The 20010-nt window shown below is 41.8% G+C and overlaps 1 protein-coding gene across 2 annotated transcripts in view; it reads left to right on the top strand.

Annotated features, from left to right (window-relative positions):
- Positions 1–2392: 2392 nt before the first annotated feature.
- YTHDC1 (YTH N6-methyladenosine RNA binding protein C1) overlaps positions 2393–20010 on the top strand; it is a 32996-nt gene continuing 15378 nt past the window's right edge. Inside the window, exons 1-9 of one of the 2 annotated variants that reach the window (XM_032789234.2) lie at positions 2393–2494; positions 3092–3420; positions 3556–3910; positions 5425–5514; positions 5980–6033; positions 6624–6718; positions 17498–17606; positions 17735–17852; positions 19063–19147. In XM_032789234.2, the coding sequence (XP_032645125.1) occupies positions 3115–3420; positions 3556–3910; positions 5425–5514; positions 5980–6033; positions 6624–6718; positions 17498–17606; positions 17735–17852; positions 19063–19147 (1212 nt within the window). In that variant the 5' untranslated portion in view covers positions 2393–2494; positions 3092–3114. The remainder of the gene's footprint in view (positions 2495–3091; positions 3421–3555; positions 3911–5424; positions 5515–5979; positions 6034–6623; positions 6719–17497; positions 17607–17734; positions 17853–19062; positions 19148–20010) is intronic. The other variant, XM_032789236.2, reaches the window with a different exon arrangement.

Here is a 20010-nt window from a genome sequence, read left to right as displayed (position 1 = left end):
TTTTAGCACTTTTTTCACTGCTTTTGTTAGTCAGTTAATTTCTGTTTTTGAAGATACTCATCTTTATTCATTCATGTTCTGCAGAATGTATAGCAGTACTCAGAGCGCTCAATACTTGTAAGTGTACAGCACCACAGATCTCTTTGGTCCAAGAAAACACCCTAGTCATGTGTAAATGTACAGTGAGCACAACATAATTCATAGTCTCAGTGAAAGTGTAATAGTGTATAAAGGTAGAGGAGAACAGAATAATTGGATGGGAGAGGTATAAGTGTACACCAAGCACTACACAATTCTTAACAGGCCCCAGAATTTCAGGGCTACGTAGAGCACACTGTCACATCACACTACTATGGCAGACTGTTCAAGTGCTCTTTCAAAGCCTCCCTCACCTTCATAGCTCCTCATTGAGCTCCTCTAATAGTCATTGTGTCTGGCAGTTCAAACTCACCAGACAGCTGCTCCTGTCTCTACCCTGGCAGCAGCTTTTCCCCCTTTGTCTCACACACATTATGCAGGACACAACAGGCAGCTATCACTGTTGGGGTATCTCTCTCACAAGATTGGATCTCAGTGAGTAAATAACACCAACGTGCCTTCAAAAGTACAACTGTCATTCAGCACCTGCTGAGCTGGTAGCCGAATCTTTCTTTGGTGTTGTCAAGGTAGCTGGTATGTGGCTTCAGGAGCCAGTGAAGCATGTGATATGCTGGGTCCCCCAGGATTACGGCTGGTATTTCAATGTCACCAGTGGTAATCCACCAGTCAGGAAAGAATGCCCCTGCTTGCAATTTTCTGAACAATCCTATGTTCTTAAAGTTGCAAGCACAATGCACCTTCCCTGACCAGCCCACACCTATATTAGTGAAACATCCCAGGTGATCCACCAAGACTTGCATCCTTTCTGTTGATGTACTCTGTGGCAAGGTGGTGGTGCCAAAATAGGGGTAGGCATGCTGTTTGTTTGTCCCACCACAGTTCAACAGCCCCATTGCTGCAAATTCAACCGTGACGTCCTGCACATTGCGAAGAGTCACAGACCTGCATAGCAGGACATGATTAATGACCCTACACACTTGCATGAAAACTGGCCCCCACTGAGGACTTTACAACTCTGTAGTGATTTCCCACTCACCAGTAGCAGTCAGGCGTTGCAAGCTTTCATAATGCAATCATCACTCGCTTCTGAACTGTCTCATTTGTTGTTCATCCACTGGAGGGGTGAGCTCTGCACACAGATCCAGGAATGTGGCCTTTTGCATACTAGAGTTCTGCAACTACATCTAGTCATCCCAAACCTTCATTGTGATGTGATTCCACCAGTCAGTGCTCATTTCTTGGGCCCAGAATTGGTGCTCAGCTGTCTGCAACTGCTTCACAAATGCCACCAACAGCCTTGAATTGTTTTTCACTATGTCCATCAGCAGTCCGTCCTCGAAAAAATCATCGTGTTCCCCATTGTTGTGGTTCTTCCTGCATTTCTGATAATACTGGAGGATAATGTATCCTGTATTTGCAACATTCGTGAGACTATACCCAGTTGTGCAGACTCCATCCTTCAGTTAGGGGGTGGACAGTGCCATGTGGGTTTGTGGGATCTCTCTTTAAAATAAGTGTGAATTATGGGATAGAGAAAGTTGCATGCTAGGAACTTGACCCCAGCTCCCAGTGACCCCTTAATACTTTGTTAGTCTCACTCTGTTCAGACAGCCTCCCTTCTTGCTTAGTTCCTGTAGAACTTTCAGATCAAAAGGCTGTATTCCTGGTAGAGAAGCATCTGGTGTCTGTGACCCCTGGCTAATGGAGTTCAAAATTATGACCAGAGCACCATCAGAATCTGAATACACACTTCTTTCTCTTGCAGGGTTTTACTTCTCTTCAGGTAGGGCTCTCAAACAGGCCATTGGCTCCTTGCCAGGCTTCTTTTGCATGTGTTTCCCTTAAGCACTTTTCCTTTGACAAGATAAGCCCTCCTGCCTTTCCCCGTCTCCTAGACAGAGTCATTAAGTTCTGTCATCTCCCTGATCTCCCTTTGCTGCTTTCTTTGGTCTGGAATTTTTGTTATTCGCTGCTTTGATGGCAGCGTGTAGTTCCCATGACGTTGAGACTTGAAGTCCCATAATCCCTCTCTTTGGCAGAGACCATATCACAGAAGTGAGCTGGACTTTGACCCTCATACAGTTGATGCAGCACACTCAGGTTGAATTTGGTTGACACTTGAAGCTAAAGTTAAGGAGGAAATTGAAAAGCTGTAAAGTTTCACTGATGTGTTAATGCATTTGTAAATTTAATGACATTATAAAAACTAATGCTGGTTACAAACACTTTCAGAGAATTTCTTCAAAATGGATTATTGTCGATAATATTTGTAATTTATGTATATTATTTTCAGATGGTGAACTGAATGTTCTGGATGACATTTTGACTGATGCTCCAGACCAAGATGATGAGCTGTATAATCCTGATAGTGAGCAAGATAAAAATGAGAAAAAGGGTATGTGGCTTTACTACTCAGATATCTTGCTAAAAAGTAGACAGCAAAATTTTACAGGGCAGGGTGATTAAAGTCTGCAAGGTCACAATGTTCATAACCTGGGTAATGGAATCCCAAACATTTTTTGTGCAACTGCATTATAATGTAATCTCTGACCTTATGGACAAACATAATAAAGTAGGACTTCTCTTTAGCTGAAGATCACAGTGAATTTGGATTTTCTGCAGATATAGCTGATATCTTACAAATTATTTTTTTGTCTAGTAAACTGAATACAAGAGTAGGAACAAGGAAGTCCTCTTTTCCAGTCCCAGCTCTGCTAGTAACTTTGTTTGGTCTTGCTCTTGTCACTTAACCTTTCAGCATCAGTTTCTCCGTCTCTCAATATGGAAAACATTACTGTGATTGGGAAGTTAAGGACTTAATGTTTGTAAAATGCTATAATCTTCAAAGGTTAATTATTTTTAAGAGTGCTTTGGAATTGAAACTTCAAGTCAGTAAAGCTGATTTTAAGGAGAAATATCAAATGTAAAAAAGTCTGCTGATCTGATGTGTAAAATAACTTTGAAACTTGGTCTCTATTGGTCTTTATTTAAGGGTCAAAAAGAAAAAGTGACAGGATGGAAAGTGCTGAAAGCAAAAGACAGAAGCCTTCTATGCATTCATCAAGGCAAATGATTCCAAAGCCGCCTAGCTCATCAGTTAGCAATAATAAAAGAATGGTGAGTACAAAAGGAAAGCCACTGTCGGAGTACAAGAATGAGGAATATCAGAGGTCTGATAGAAACAAGCGCCCAGATGATCGAAAGACCCGTATGTCAAGCAGCAGCTCGAGGGAACCATATAAAGGACAACTTGAAAAGACTTGCATGAGGAAAAGAGATATTGACAGAAGGGCAAAGTCTTCCACACCAGATGGTTCTGAGGTAGTAAAAGTTATTGCAGCCTTAGAATTAAAACAATTGTTTGAGGCTTTTATAAGGCACATTTTTCTTAAGGCACTTTGTGCGTCCAGACAATGTGTTCTATGACTGCTGATTGATTTTCTCTTTGAACATCAGAGAATTAGGCACGACGTAGATAGAAGACTGAGCAGATCCAGCCATTCTTCTAAAGAAGAGGTGAACTCTGAGGAATATGGCTCAGAACATGAGACTGGCAGCAGTGGTTCCTCTGAGCAAGGGAACACAGAAAATGAGGAGGAAGGAATGGAAGAAGAGGAAGATGATGAAGGGGAGGAGGATGAAGAGGTAGAAGAAGAGGGGGAGGAGGAGGAAGAAGAATACGAACAAGATGAGAGAGATCAAAAGGAAGGAAATGACTATGACACACGAAGTGAAGCCAGTGATTCTGATTCTGAATCCGCATCCTTCACAGATGGGTCAGTCAGATCTGGTTCCGGCTCAGATGCTTCAGGTAGATTGCTTCTTATTATACTACTTGATATCTGATTTTTTTCTTTCTTGTTGTAAATCTACTGATATTTCAGGATTGACTTCTTTTTGACTTGTGCTAGTGAGGATTAGCTTTGACTTTGGTCATCAGGTGATTTTTTTCTTTTTTTTTTTTTGTTGTTGTTTTAAGTGAATTTTTACAGCAAGACAATATAATGGAACATTAGTACTAACGCTTGCCTGGAAATAATGACTTTCCACTATACTAGGCTCAAATTGCTGTAGATGAACTGGATTTGGCTTTCCTGGCTTAACACTTAAAGCTACTACAGTCAGTACTACTTGACACTTCTTATATAGATTTGCTTGTGATTTATCTTTTAAAGTTGATGGCAAGAAGTTCAATATAAATCTAGATGTGTGGCTGGGTGGAATAGTGAGGCTTTTTTGCCTTAGCAATTTCTCCGAAGGTGAGAGAGAGAACATGTTTGGGTCTTGGTAAAAATGCAGTTAGTGTTCTCGTTCATTTGAGAGAACACCACATGACTTGGAATGATGAGGAGTCCAGGATCAAAATAATTGGGGAAATAGGGACTTAAGAAAATTGCAGCTGCCTGCACCATGCCTGGTTCTCGCTTTCTCTGCTAGTGTTTAATTTTCAGGAATGTTAAATTCCTCTCAGAATTTAAGAATAAATGAAGCCCTTTTTATGGGGTGCTGCTAAATTTATTGACTACTTGGTTCTTTTGGTATAGACTAACTTGGAAGGTTAGATGAAATCTTGAAAAAGATCATATATAATTTCTCTCAATGGAGAGATCACTTGATGGCATTTCTTTATTGTTGATTTTGATGAGAAGCATGCTTACAATCTTGTTTAAAAAAAAGTTCCTGTCATGTAGCTTCCTTGTATTGAGAGCTTCATAGCTGATCCTCCTGAGTGGTTTAGGCACAGGTCGGCCAGCCTTGGTATTTGGAATTAGAGAGTGAAAACAGCCTAAAAAAATTAAAAAGGTGTAGTAATTTTTTTCCCCAGGAAAAAAGTTTGAGGTATAATTTAACTTTTAGGGGAAAAGAGACCGACTGGCAATGTTCCCCAGTGGGCTTTTTTTATCTGTTGTTACTTCTATCGCTTTTCTGAGCTTTCAGATACAGAGAGTAGCATTCAGGAACAATGTCACTGGTCACAACACAGTTCTCTTATTTTGGTGTCACTGCAAATTTCTAAAGCACTGGAGAGAAGAACTAAAGCCGCCCCAAACCTAGTGAATCACTTCTGTATCTTAAACTTGATATGAAACTTGCAGATTTCTTGCTGTTTACCTTTCCCTCATGAACTACAAGTTTGAAAATTAGGATAAATTATTGTACATGATATTTGGGGAGGGCCTTAGGGCAGAAACCTAAATCTTATTAGAACAATATACCCTTGTAGTTATCACAAATCGCACTTGTCTGTTGCCAGTACTTTCATCCATTCTTGCCTTCCATGTGTGATATTTACAGTACTGCTTATCTTTGTTTTGGGATTTTTAGATGAGAAAAAGAAGGAAAGGAAGAGAGCTAGAGGTATCTCTCCAATTGTTTTTGATAGAAGTGGAAGTTCTGCATCAGAATCATATGCAGGTATTTGTTTTCCTTTTACTGCCTGTCATGCTGACTTGTATCAAATCTTGAAATGTGAACACTGTAGAAATTTGTGGGGTGTGCAGCTTAATATTTTAATTGTTAATTTTGTATTGACTTTCGGCATGTTCTGTGTGGATAATTTTGGGGAAGTAGACTTTCTTGTTACTTTTAATGCTATTCTGTTGCTTAAGTGGAATTTTCACTTTTTTAAAAAACTTGGAAGATGATGATTCAGTGACTAGTTTTCTGAGTAGGAAACTGTTCAAACAAAAAACAACCAAAACAACCCAAAAAACTAAAACCAAAACACTCGTGCACATCGAGCAGTATTTTTGTGTGTGTGGGTGCGCGCCAGGAGGAATAATTTGTCATGAATGAAAATTGTATGTGACAAGGCTGTAGAAATTGTATCTTATTTCTATCAAGGCTCAATCTGAACAAATGTACTTTGGCTAAACACAGGTTCAGAAAAGAAGCATGAGAAATTATCATCTTCCGTTCGTGCTGTCCAAAAAGGTATCATTTAAATTTGAATTTTTAATGCATGCCCCATCACAAGCCATTGTCTCTGTCTATTCATTATGTTATGTCGAAGTGGTAATGTTCCGATATAACAATCTGAATACTTGATTTGTGAGTGTAAACAGTGATGCATCTCCATCCTGATTTATTTTTGCATGTTATTAGAGGTGCAAAAAACGTGTCAATTATTTGCTTGTTGCAGGAACAGCAAAGAAGCAATGAGATGCTTTTACTTGAAAAGGGGAATGTATTTAACAATACTCTATTCAACAATGCCTGATGCAAATATTTCACATTACCTATCCTGGCACTGTAAGCTGGGATACAAGTATATCGGAACATCACTAGGCTATGTTTGATTTTTATCTGAAGTTACTTAAGTTTTAATTTTTATTTTATTTTTTTATGTAAAAGCTTGGCATTGTGTGCTCTTTGGCATAGATTTCAAGGTTGCAGCTGGGGGTGGAAGGTTTTAACTCTTGATTTAGGTAGGGGTTGGGAGGGCCTCAAAATAAACACCCACTACCTAGTGGAAATAATTTTTAAAAGTTTAAACTTGAGCTTATTTAAAATTTGTTTTTCAGACCAAACCAGTAAACTTAAATATATTCTCCAAGATGCAAGATTTTTTCTCATCAAGAGTAACAACCATGAAAATGTCTCTCTTGCCAAAGCTAAGGTACGTCAAACTTTTTTCCTGAAACTGATTTTTTTATCACGAAACTTAGTACAGAAAGGGACTGACACTCAAGTCCATATTATCTCCTGTGCCAAAATTGCAAACCTGTTTTTAGCTTCCTAATTCTCAAATGGTAGCTGCTCTGGCTCCAACACAAATTAGAGCAGCTCGTTGACTGCTCTTAACTTATGCCAGCAGGCTGTAATTACTAACGACTGTATGCCAGATGAGAATTAGTGTAGTTTTTATGTACCACTGAGATGCCTCCTATGTCAAGAGGGCAGTTGGTGATGGATGGCATGGCAGCAGGCCCAGTCAACTTTATGCCACCTTAGTTATTCTCTTCCCTTGCCAGGGGCATCTCAGCTGGGAAGCTTCAGCCAGATTCTGGCCTCTAAATATACCTCTTTCAGTACATGGTGAGAGTTTGATCTGTATGTAATTCCAATTAAACGAAAAACTGAGTGCCTGAGTTGATATCTGTTACTCCTGTGACAAGATTTTCTTAATATTAAATTTTGGCAAAAGAAAAATTTAGGTTATTGTATTACAGAATCAGTTTAATGTTTGTGTATTCAGATGTCTAGATAATACTTAATCCTGTCTTGAGTGCAGGGTACTGGACTAGATGACCTCTTGAGGTCCCTTCCAGTCCTATGATTCTGTATTTTGGAGTATGGTCATGTAGGAAGTCAGTCAGGAAAATAGAAGTTCTTCAAATGATGGCCCCTATCTGTATTGCACTGGGGGTTATATGCATGCACCGAGCACTCTGAGCTGAAGCTTGTGAAAGTAGTAGTGTCTGCTGGTCCACGTGCGCCCTTGCCTCTGCCTCGTGGTGTCAACTATGACAATAGAAGGGCCGGGCATAACGACTGCATCCTTAGTTCCTTCTCACCGCTGCATGGTCTGAGTTGGAGCCTCTTCTGTCTCCTGTGATGCATTTTCCTAAACACAGAAATAATACTGTTTTACTCTTGCAGGTAGTTAGGGGGGAGGGATAGCTCAGTGGTTTGAGCAGTGACCTGCTAAACCCAGGGTTCAGTCCTTGAGGGGGCCATTTAGGGATCTGGGGCAAAAATCTGTCTGGGGATTGGTCCAGCCCTGAGCAGGAGGTTGGACTAGATGATCTCCTGAGGTCCCTTCCAACCCTGATATTCTATGATCCTATTGCTGTGGCAGATTTAGTGTTAGAAGTAGTTTTTAGGATTCTAAGGACTTTGGGATGCCTTTTTACCAGCTAACTGCCTCCCCAACGCCCCGCAACTCCCCTGGCACGTAGGCCTGGGTATTGGATTAGGCCAAAGACACCAGGGTTCAAGATCTGCACATCGCACTGAGGTGCAGTATCTGCCTCTGCTCCCAGCCCATACCTGGGAAGGCCAGACTCTCCACCTCAAGAAGCACCTCTAGAGGTTGCCATGAGGCCACACTCAGATCCAGACTGGGGAAAAGACTCCCACCACCCCAGTACATCAGCCTGAGCAGTTGAAGAACATGTCTTCTACCATTGAGCTCCAGTGCGGTTCTGCTGGTATGAGCACTACAGATCCTGTGCAGGGGGCCAAGTCGTGAGGCAAGGAAGCATGTGCATAAGCATGACAGTAATTCTGCCTCAAAGCCCAAAAAGGATGTTGCATTCTCCATGAGTTTCAGACATGGAGAAGTGGAGCATTCCAAGGCTCACAAACATGACAAGAAGTTGCATAGAACATTGGATCTGCCAGTCCTGGTTACAGAGCCACATACTCTTTCTGGATCGGTATCTCCAAACTCACAGGAATTGTTGGTTCTGAGGCAGTCCTCCATTCCATCCCTGGTTCCATCTGTGGAATGCATGTCACTGACACTGGGGAGGCTCGAGTCAGCTCCTGGACCTCATGAACTGTTTGTCCTGGATGAAGTTACATTGCCATGTCTCCTGGTACATTTGCCCCATAAGAGACCCCGTTCCTCTGCATTGGACTTGCCACCTTTTGGGTCGCGTTCCTGAGCACATCCCTGCGACTCACCTGGATCCACTCGTTCTGATGGCAGCACCATTCGAACAAGGATCTGACTTCTCAGTGTCTGAGGACTTGCAACACATGATCTGCCTCTTCCATTCCGTCAGCATGAGTACCCAAAAGCTCCATGAGCTCAGTGGCAATATCCTCCCTTTCCTCAGCACAGGAGCCACTTGTACCCCACTCCATGGGGACCCCTGTAGCAACTGCAGTATCCTCCTGGTTGGCCATACTGGGGGTCTTGCCTCCAGTATATGCCCATGGAACCTTCCTGATCTGCCCAAGAGGAGTTCCCCTATCTTGCCACTCTGTCCTTTATCAAGTAGATGTTTGGGCCTGGGGTTGGAAAATGCACTGATTAGTCCGACTCTGTCAGATCCAGAGTAGTTCTCCTCATCTCCAGATATGGCGGTGTTGTGAACTCCTTCCTTCTCCTCCGAACAACTGTTGCCAGTTCCAGGAACTGTTACATAGGGTGGTTGCTGCCCTCCACGTTCCACTGGAGGAGGTACAGGACAGCCAACACTACTTACTTGATGATCTGCGTGTATTGGTACCATCCAGAGTGGTATGCCATTTTCCAACCGGCCCATACTGGCATACCCTGCCCACTTGCACACCTACCCCAAAAGAGACGTAAAAAGATACCGTGTACCAACAAAGGATCTAAGTTTCTGCTTTCTCAACCCCACTAACCTCCAATTCCCTGGTTATTCAGGCAGCTACTTAGGGGGCCAGGCTGCAACACCCATGTTTCACTCCAACAGACAAGGAGGATAAGAGAGATTTTGGACTGCCTAGATCGTAAGGTCTTTTCTTCAGCCAGCCTTTAGTTTCATATCTCTAATTGCTTGGCATTACTGACAAAGTATGACTTTTTGAATTATGATCAAGCTTCCCTAGCAGGTTCATGCCTGGTTCCAGGCAATTTTAAAAGAAGGCAGACTGGTCACGTGGACAATGCTTCAGGCCATGGTGGATTCAGTGGACCCATCTCTATGAACTGTGGCTACAGGCATCGTCGTGGAGAGGGAATCCTGGCTGTATTCATGTTGTTTCCCAGGGGAGGTGCAGAACATAATTGAGGATCTCCCTTTTGATGAATCTCACCTCTTCAGCTAGAAGACTGATTCCCTGCAATCCCTCAAAGGCTCTAGATCAGTGGTTCTCAAACTTTTGTACTGGTGACCCCTTTCACATAGTAAGCCTCTGAGTGCGACCCCCCCCCCCCCCAAATTAAAAACACTTTTATATATATTTAACACCATTATAAATGCTGGATGCAAAGCGGGGTTTGGGGTGCAGGCTGACAGCTTGCGACTCCCCCATGTAATAACTGTGACCCCCTAAGGGGTCACGACCCCCAGTTTGAGAACCCCTGCCCCAGATCCACCCTATGATCACTGAGTATTTATACACCCACATGCAAATTCTGTCATCCACCTCCTGCACAATGGCACTGAGCTCTTCAGTTCTTCCATCAGCAACCCTATGAGCTTCCCCATAAGTGTCAAAAGATCCAGCGGCTTTGTCCGCATAGTCCATCAGCTCAGGCTTTGACATCACACAATCAATCTTGGTGTAAGCAATAATCTTTTGTGCTGTTAGAGAGCCATCTTGCACCCCACAATTCATACAACCCACTCCTTTCGGGGCTGTCTAGTACTCTTTCTGCCAGCCTGAAGTGCAATAACAATGGACAAGTGAATCCTGTATGATGATCAGCATAACTCTATGATCAAGTTCACAGTGCTACCTCATCCACATCCCCCATCCCAATCTCACCTCTTAGACGAGACTCACAATAGTATCCACGCCTTAGGAGGTTGACTGCAGAGGGGGTGATAGAGCCTCTTCGCATGACCTTTCAGGGTGCAGGGTTCTACTCCACCTTTTCCCTGGTACCCCAAAAAAAGGGAGGAAGGAGACAAATCCTAGATCTCCGTGGTCTTAACCACTTCATATGCAAGCCAAAGTTTTATGTGCTCATTCTCGCAGCCATCATATTCCTCTTGAAAGAGGCATATGGTATACAGCAAGATGCTTACTTCCACATAGGTATCCACCCAACCCACAGATGGTTCTTGAGATTTACAATGGGCCCTTGGCACTTCCAGTACAGAGTTCTACCATTCAGGCTCACCACTGTCCTTCAGCTCTTCTTGTCATGTTCTTGTCATATCATACACCGCAGCCACTGTTTACTACATAAACAAGCAAGGGGGCACAAGGTCACCAGCATTATGTGTGGAAGCAGTTCGCCTCTGGAGATTGTGCATCACACACAGTATCCTGTTGTCAGGAGCTTTCTCTGTAGTGGCGGCCCATCTCTGGTGTCAAGGGGTCCTCATCTCAATGACTCTCTGGTCGTAGTGCAGTCCAGATGGGAGGCTCGAGTATTGACTTCCCTGCTGCTGCTTCTCCTCTCCTCCCTGGGCATGAGTGTAAACATATAAAAATCAACAGTGAACCCCACGCAGTTCCTGAAATTCATTGGGGCACGCATCAAGACCGTCTCTGCATGTACCTGCCTACCAGAGGACAGGTTCCTGACCCTGCTACAATTGATTACTAGAGTGACTTCCAGTCCCTCTCTTCTGACCAGAAGTTGCCTTTCCCTTCTTGGCCATATAGTGGCATACACATACGCCACCATCTTCATGCTTTTTTGCTTCTTCTGTCTACAGCTGTGGCACCAGAGAGCCTGTTCCGTAGTGCTCCATTCCATGGACACCCTACTGACTGTTCCTTCCCAAGGTTCTTTCTCCCTTTGGTGGTAGACAGAGCCAGCTCAGTTTTGCACCTGGATGCCTTTGCTTCTGTACTCTCTAACCATGATGCTCATTACAGACTCATCAGTCGGTGGATGGTGCACCCACATGGGTGAACACATGAATCAAGTGACTTGGAGTGCTTGGGAATCCTGGATGCACATCACCATCCTTGAACTTGGGGCAGTAAGGAGAGCATGTCGTGTATTTCTCCCATACATCCACTCCCGTCATGTTCTCATTATGTTAGACTTCACCACCACCATTTACTTATATAAACAATCAAGGGAGTACAAGGTTACCAGCGCTGTGTGTGGAGGCATCGCACACAGTATCCTGTTGTCAGTGGTTTATCTCCTGGGGACTCAGAATGTGATTATGGATGTTCTCAGCAGGAATTTCATGGCTGACCCACAAATAGGAGCTAAACAATTCCGTGGTAACAGGCATTTTTGGCTGTTAGGTGACTCTGACCAAGAATCTCTTTGCCTCCCGTGCCAGCGCCGAATGCGGACAGTACTGTTCCGGGACAGGTTCAGAGCCTGTTTCCAAGGTTACACCCTAGTCATCTGCTGGCGAGACCAATTCAGTTATACCTTCTCTAACGTATGTCTCCTGCCCTGGGTCCTCCCCAAGATTCCACAGGGGAGAGTGTGACTCATCCTGATCGCCCTGTCCTGGCCTCTCTAGTTGTGATTTCTGCTTATTCTCCACCTGTCAAACCATACTTCATTTCTGTTACCAACATTCCCAGAGCTGCTCTCACCACACAACAGCAGGATCAGATATCCTGATCCGCAGGCACTTCACTTGACACCCTGGTTTTTGGATGGGCATCTTGACTAGAACAGGAGTGCTCACTGGCTGTACAAGGCATCCTTGCAAGTAGTAGGGAAGAATCCACTTGGCGATCCTACCAATCCAAGAGGAAACATTTTGCCTCCTAGGCCCTGCAGAAAGGGCTTGCCCCTGAGGCAATGGGCATTCCTCTTCTCTTGAAATATCTCCTGTCCCTGAAAGTGTCGGAACTCAACTCTTATCAAGATCAAGATACACGTAGCAGCCATTTAGTGCTTTCCACAGTCCTGTGGAAGGGCACTTGGTTTTCACTCACATATTAATTGCAAGGTTCTGGAAGGGCCTTATGTCCTCCCATTCATCCCATCATTCCCCAGAACTAAGGCTATCAAGCAATTAAAAAAAATTAATTGTGATTAAACAATAATAGAATACCATTTATTTAAATATTTTGGATGTTTTCTACATTTTCAAATATGTTGGTTTCAATTGCAACACAATACAAAGTATACAGTGCTCATCTTATTTTTTATTACTTTGCTTTTTACAGTGTAAATATTTGTATTTTTCAATTCACCTAAGACATATACTGTAGTGCAATTTCTTTATCATGAAAGTTAAACTTACAAGTGTAGAATTATGTACAAACAAAACCTGCATTCAAAAACAAAACAATATAAAACTTTAGAGCCTACAAGTCCAATCAGACCTACTTCTTGTTCAACCAGTCAAGTTTGTTTACATTTGCAGGAGATAATGCTGCCTGCTTCTTGTTTACAACATCACCTGAAAGTGAGAACAGGCGTTTGCATGGCATTGTTGTAGCCGGCGTCACAAGATATCTACATGCCAAATGTGCTAAAGATTCCTGTGTCCCTTGATGCTTCAGCTACCATTCCAGAGAACATGCGTCCGTGCCAATGATGGGTTCTGCTTGATTACAATCCAAAGTAGAGTGGACCAACTCACGTTCATTTTCATCATCTGAGTCAGATGTAGACCAGCAGAAGGTTGACTTTCTGTTTTTGGTGATATGGGTTCTGTAGTTCCCGCTTCGAAGTGTTGCTCTTTTAAGACTTCTGAAATCATGCTCCACATCTCATCCCTCTCAGATTTTGAAAGGCACTTCAGATTCTTAAACCTTGGCTTGAGTGCTGTAGCTAGCTTTAGAAATTTCACATTGGTATCTGCATTTTGTCAAATTTGCAGTGAACATGTTCTTAAAATGAACATGTGCTGAGTCATCTGAAACTGCTATAACATGAAATATATGGCAGAATGAATAAAACACAACAGGAGACATACAGTTGTCCCCCAAGGAGTTCAGTCAAGAATTTAATTAATGCATTTTTTTTTTTTTTTTTAAACGAGCACCATCAGCATGGAAGCATGTCCTCTGGAACAATGGCCAAATCATGAAGAGGCATATGAATCTTTAGCGCATCTGCGACGTAAACCTTACTACACCATCTACACCAGTGCCATGTGAATGCCTGTTCTCACTTTCAGGTGACGCTGTAATTAAGAAGTGGGCAGCATTATCGCCCATAAATGTAAATAAACTTGTTTTTCTTTGCAGTTGGCTGAACACGAAATAGGACTGAGTAGACTTTTTAGGCTCTAAATTTTACATGGTTTTATTTTTTAATGCCATTCTGTAACAAACTAAATTTTTAAGTTGCACTTTCATGATAGAGATTGCACTACTATACTTGTTATGAGGTAAATTGAAAAATATTATTTCTTTTATAATTTTTACAGTGCAAATATTTGTAATAAAAAAATAATATAAAGTGAGCACTGGACACTTGGTAGTCTGTGTTGCAATTTAAATCAATATATTTGAAAATGTAGAAAAACATCAAAAATATTTGAATTTCTATTTATATTCTATTGTTTAACAGTGAGATTAATCATGATTTATTTTTTTTTGAGTTAACTGCGATTAATCAGCAGCCCTACCCTGAACCTCAACCTTGTCCTCACAGCATTGATGAAATCACCCTTCGAACCTCCAGCCTCCTGTTTCCTTTTTCTTCTCTCTGTGAAGATTTTTTTCCTGGCAGCTGTTACCTCTGCAAGAAAGATAGGCGAACTGGGGGCCATGATGGCAGACCTCCCTGCTCTCTTCACCATGTTCCATAAGGACAAAGTTTCCCAGTACTTGCATCCCAACTTTCTGCCAAAGTGGTTTCCTGCTTTCACCTCAACCAACCCATACATGTATGACTTTCTTTCCGAAGCCACATATCTTCACTCCCTTGATGTCTGTAGGACCCTGGTCTTTTACCTGCAGAGGACTACGCTGTTCAGGAAGTCCCCCGGGATTCTTAGTCACTATAATGGAAAGGATTAAGGTGCAGGCCATCTCCTCTCGGAGGATTTCTAAGTGGGTTTCATGCTTTTATCAATTATTGGGGCTGTCTCCACCCCTTGAGGTATGAGCCCACTCCATGAGAGCCCAGGCATCAACTATGACCATGCTTCACAACATACCACTCATGGATATATGTAGGGCAGCCACATGGAGTTGAGTACATACCTTTACCTTTTTTTCCCCCCATTTCACCCGGGTGCAAGACTCTGCTGCAGATGCCTCGTTCGGTGTGGCTGTTCTCCATTCCACGGTTCTGTCATTTTTCCTTGCACCCTCCTCCTGACTAGGTACTGCTTGTCAGTCACCCTCTGTGGAATGCAATAGGGGCTACCATTCGAAGAAGAGGAGGAAGTTACTTACCTGTAACCGGAGGTTTTTCAGAGATGTGTGGTCCCTATCTGTAGTCCGGTCCCACCCTTCTTTCCCTCTGCTGCAGATCTGTTTGATTTGCGTTGAAGGAACTAAAGGCTCAGTCAGTCCATCCTGCCCCTTAGTGCCTTAGTCGAAACCATGAGGCAGAGGAAGAGCACATGCGCAGACCGGCAGATGCTACTACAGTACTTTCAAAAGCTCCAGGTGCATGAGGTGTATGCATATAACCCCCAGTGGAATACAGATAGGGACCACACATCTCAAAAAATTTCTAGCTCCAGGTAAGTAACTTCTTTTTGCAGCAACATTTGACGCGCTACAAGAAATGTATTTCAAATATAACCTTTTAAAAAAAAAACAAAACTTGTCTGGGCATCTAGGAAAAAATGGGGTATTTAATATTAATATCATTACTGTTGTGGCTCCTGGGAGCACCGGTGATGGACCAGACGTTGTGCTAGGTGCTAAACAAACACAGAACATAGTCCTTTCTGGAAAGAGCTTAATCTCTCAGAACTTGTTAAAAAATTTGGAACATAGCTTCTCTTCGGTTACTAAATGTATTCAGTGCATAGTTCCTGCATTGCTAGATGTGTGGTACATCATGACTTTCGATTTGGAGGCTATTTCATATCAATGCATTTAGTTTCAATAGTTGTCAAGGAATGCATGTGTGTATATACGTGGACACTTCATCAGTTTAAAAACTTTTGTATCTGACGTTTGTTTAATGTAAGTGGGCATGCTCAGGATCTGTGAAATCAGACCACATGTTATTTAGGTGCCTAGTTTTAGGCTTCCAAATTTGACCTTTCCTGTCTGTTTAGTCTGCTTTTCTTGCAAGGAAATTTATCCCTCACTGAGGGTATGTCTACACTACCCTAAATCGATCCCTGAGCGCTCTCTTGTCTGCTCCTGTACTCCACCGCCGTGAGAGGCGCAGACAGAGTCGATGGGGGAGCGGCAGCAGTTGACTCGGCAGTGAAGACACTGCACTGAGTAGGTCTAAGTGTAGACCAGGCCTGAGTAAACGATTAAAATACAGCTGGATTGTAGCCTCCCTTAATAAGGGTGGAACGGGGAGCAGACTGTTCAGAAAGGAAATAAGTTCTCACTGCTTCCTGACAGAGAGAAACTTGTGTGGAGTTCTGTGTGCAGGGTTTTCACCATTTCACTGAGGGGCAGAGTTTGTCCCATTGTAGAATAGGGCACTGGACTGGATCACTGATTCTTGGTAATAGGGTCTTTTACTGCCATGGCTTCTGAAGCCATCAGCTGCCTTGAGACTTCCACTTCCCTTTTAAAATGAGAATTTAACTACACCCATGTGATAGGCTGGGTTGGAGGGGGGCACAGACCTGTAGTCTCTGGCTGTATATGTGTCTACTCTGAATAACATGTGGAAAGAGGTGGGGCTGGTGCATCTCTCTGGCCACCCTGTTGACTGCCCTCCAGGTCACCCTTCTAGGCTGAAAGAGATGCTGCCCCAGGGGCAGCTCAGCTGTCTTTCCACTTACACAGAGGACGATTGGGCAGTTTGTATTTGCACATTACACGTTGGCAATAATGTGGAAAAGAAATACAGGAAAAAGTCAGTACAGTGTGTTACCCGGTTTGGGTGGGGCAAGAGGCCTCTTCCCCTTTTTTTTAATTAAACTGTGCTAAAATAAATTGAAAAAGTAAAACCATCAAATGAAGCTTAAAATTAAATCCTTTGTAGTCGGGTTTTAACTTTGGGCTTGGATTGTGGAAAGTCATAGCTGTGGGTACTCTGCACCTTTGCTTTTCTGTTGTCTTTGAGCTGGCAACAGCACATTCACTGCTCAGATTCTTGAGCACTATTACTTTACTTGCAGTCTTTATATGTAAAGTAACTGCTCTTCTGTGCTTTAGGCATGGGCTAGCATCTAACACATTCAGTGCAGTAATTGAAGCAAAGAGCCTGAAAAACACTGCTGGCAGAGCTCTCCCCTGACACTATGGCCTCTCTACAGTATGCTTCAGCTCTGCCATCCCAGTGTTGCCAATCTTGTGATTTGATTTTTATTTTTATTTTTTTAAATTATAAGTCTCTTGATATTTGGTGTTAAACTTAAAGCCCCACCTCCTGGAGTCAGGTTATGTGAGACTTTTTTTAAATAAAAACTAAATTTCTTGCTGTCATTGTTGCAGAGAAAAACTTGATGACCTGGGTGCACCCTAAAATCTCAAAAACCAGAAGGCAAAGAACCAACACATTGGCTTAAACATGAGACTAATGTTTAAATGTCATGACTTTTTAACACTGGGGTTGGCAATACCATTAGGTCTCCAATACAGCTGCTCCACAGTATTTTCTTCCAGACCACTAGCATGGCCTCCCCCAGCCCCCCTTTTAAATCTTTTAAACTGTTGAGTTAATGAACAGTTCCTTGCAGTGGCTGACTTGTGTACATTTCCCTTGTTTTTTTTGTAGGGTGTTTGGTCAACTCTTCCAGTGAATGAGAAGAAGCTTAATGCTGCATTTAGAGCAGCAAGAAGTGTTGTTTTAATATTTTCTGTGAGGGAAAGTGGAAAATTTCAAGGTAAATGAAAGTAGCATTTGATATGTGTGTGGTCTGTTGATGGTGTGGTTTTGGTGTGTTTTTTTTTTTTTGTTCTTTTGTTTTTTAAGAAACTGTTATGTTACCCTTTGCTATCTCAACTCCTCTAGGATTTGCAAGGCTCTCATCTGAATCCCATCATGGAGGATCCCCAATACACTGGGTTCTGCCTGCAGGAATGAATGCTAAAATGTTGGGCGGTGTCTTTAAAATTGACTGGATTTGCAGGTAAATACTTCTGTTCTTTTAAGCGGGAGTATTTGTATACTACAAATGCTATTGTGGCAAGTCTAATGAGTAGGAATCTCAACACTATATTTCTAACTTTCATTCGTAAGTAGAAAATGCATTGTCTCCATTCATTCCATCTGTTGTTTGGCTGTGCCCCTTTTGAAAATTCACTTAAATGTGGAAAAATCTGCCCCATTATTAGTATTAGCTGGGTTTGGGACTCCTTCCTATAAGTGAGATTGCTATAGCAAATGCTTTTTTGTTTGCATAGTCCTAAACATTTTATACAGGGATTTTTAACTGAGCGGGTTTTTTTTTCCAGTAGCCTAATAAACTGAAATTAGAAGCATTTGTTTGCAGTTATCTTAAAATCTTCCTTTTATAAAACAGTGTTCCTTTGAAATGTTCTGGACTCTCAGCCCTGGAGAGTAGAATAAAAACTCAAACGGGAAGTGTTTTGTACCATAGGGTCTGGCTAAGCATGAAAGATGCTACTGCCTCAAAAAACGAAGGCCAGGTCGGAAAGAATAGATGCTCCTTTTTGGATGGAATAAATTATGCATATCTGATGTAAAACAGTAGGTAAAGTGATAGGATGCACCTGCTAAAAGATCTTAAAACAAACATTAGCAAGCAAGACCAAGTTCAGGTAGCATGTGCAGGAAATTTCCACCAGTGATTATCCAATAATCTAATGCATCCTCAAAGATGTTATGCTACTGCCACTTGCCTCAGACAAAATTCTAGAGAATTGTACCTACCAGAACTTGAAAGTTACCAGATTTATATGTATTAGCATTTTAGGCAGCAGTATGTCAGAGTTGGAACTTCTGTTATTTAGTAACACACTGAAGGCTAATACTCTTATCTATACAATGGAACCCTGCTAACCAGCATTTATAAATTAGTACATGCTCTTTTCACCTCAGAGATTAAATAGCCGAGTGCTGTAGTGAGAGGTCTCAGTGCTAAAATTGTTGTGTGTGTGTTGTTTTTGTAAAAAAAAAAAAAAAAAGACTAGTATAGTCTGAACTACATAATATTGAATTACAGATGTCTAAATGCATGCATTCTTAAATCAGTAATTCGCAAAGGATCATGTTGTGGAGCAAATTAATGCGGTTATACAGTACTTAATGTCCTATTGTATGCATTTTTTTAAACTAATAGACAAAATAACTATAAATGATACCACTTGCATATTTAGGCGTGAATTACCCTTCACTAAATCTGCTCACCTGACCAATCCTTGGAATGAACATAAACCAGTAAAGATTGGACGTGACGGACAGGTTTGTCAATTTTTTTAATGAATGCCTTTAGTAATAAAGAGAAACAAAAGACATGATTAAATAAACTTACTCAAGATGTGGTAACTTTTAAGCTCCTATAACTATTCAACTTTGCAGCACAGCTTTTGTTGACTAGGGCATATGTAGGGCAAGATTGATTTCTCTAGTACTGGAGAGGGAGGAGAATTGCAAAAGTAAGTTTGTAGCAGTTAGGTTAAGCAAATTATCAGCAATTTTGGTCTGGATAGAATGTGACTAGCAGCAATCTGTGCTAACAAACTTTGTAACATTTCAAAGTTGCAGTGTAGCAAACTAAGTTTGTGGTAGTATAACTTTTACTTTGTATCAGAGTATTGTGCTTTTTAGAACAAGTTCTGGTGCTTTCAGTCTTTTGCATTGCGTTGCCTTATGTATTAAGTTTCTTCTGACACAGATTCGACCATTATAATAGGCACACCTTTAAAATGCAAGCCGGCACCTCTTAATTCTACCAGATATTCGAGAATACACTGAAATGGACACTGTTAACTCCAGTAACTTAGGCTTTATTTAAAAACACTTAAAAACCATTCATGTTGATTTTGTATTTATTTAAAAAACAATTTGTTTGTTTTTGTTTTGAGGGAGGATGGGGATTAAAGATTCCCCTGCAGTGCGGTAGATCCAAACACTTTGTTCCTATGTACAAGATGAATTGTAAAAGTGACTATAGAGGCAGTAGAACTATCTATCTGATTTTACTGTTCAAAATTAATAATTTACAAAAAGCAAATGGACATTGCAAGTCAGAGTGCTTTTAAAATTAGTAATACTGTTCAAAGGAATTTTATCTGATTCTTTAACAGTTGCCCTTTAAATGGCTA

This window comes from Chelonoidis abingdonii, chromosome 5 (assembly GCF_003597395.2).
Source record: "Chelonoidis abingdonii isolate Lonesome George chromosome 5, CheloAbing_2.0, whole genome shotgun sequence".
NCBI lineage: Eukaryota > Metazoa > Chordata > Testudines > Testudinidae > Chelonoidis > Chelonoidis abingdonii.
The sequence above is the reverse complement of the archived record's forward strand: the minus strand, read 5'-3'. Positions and strand labels throughout refer to the sequence as shown.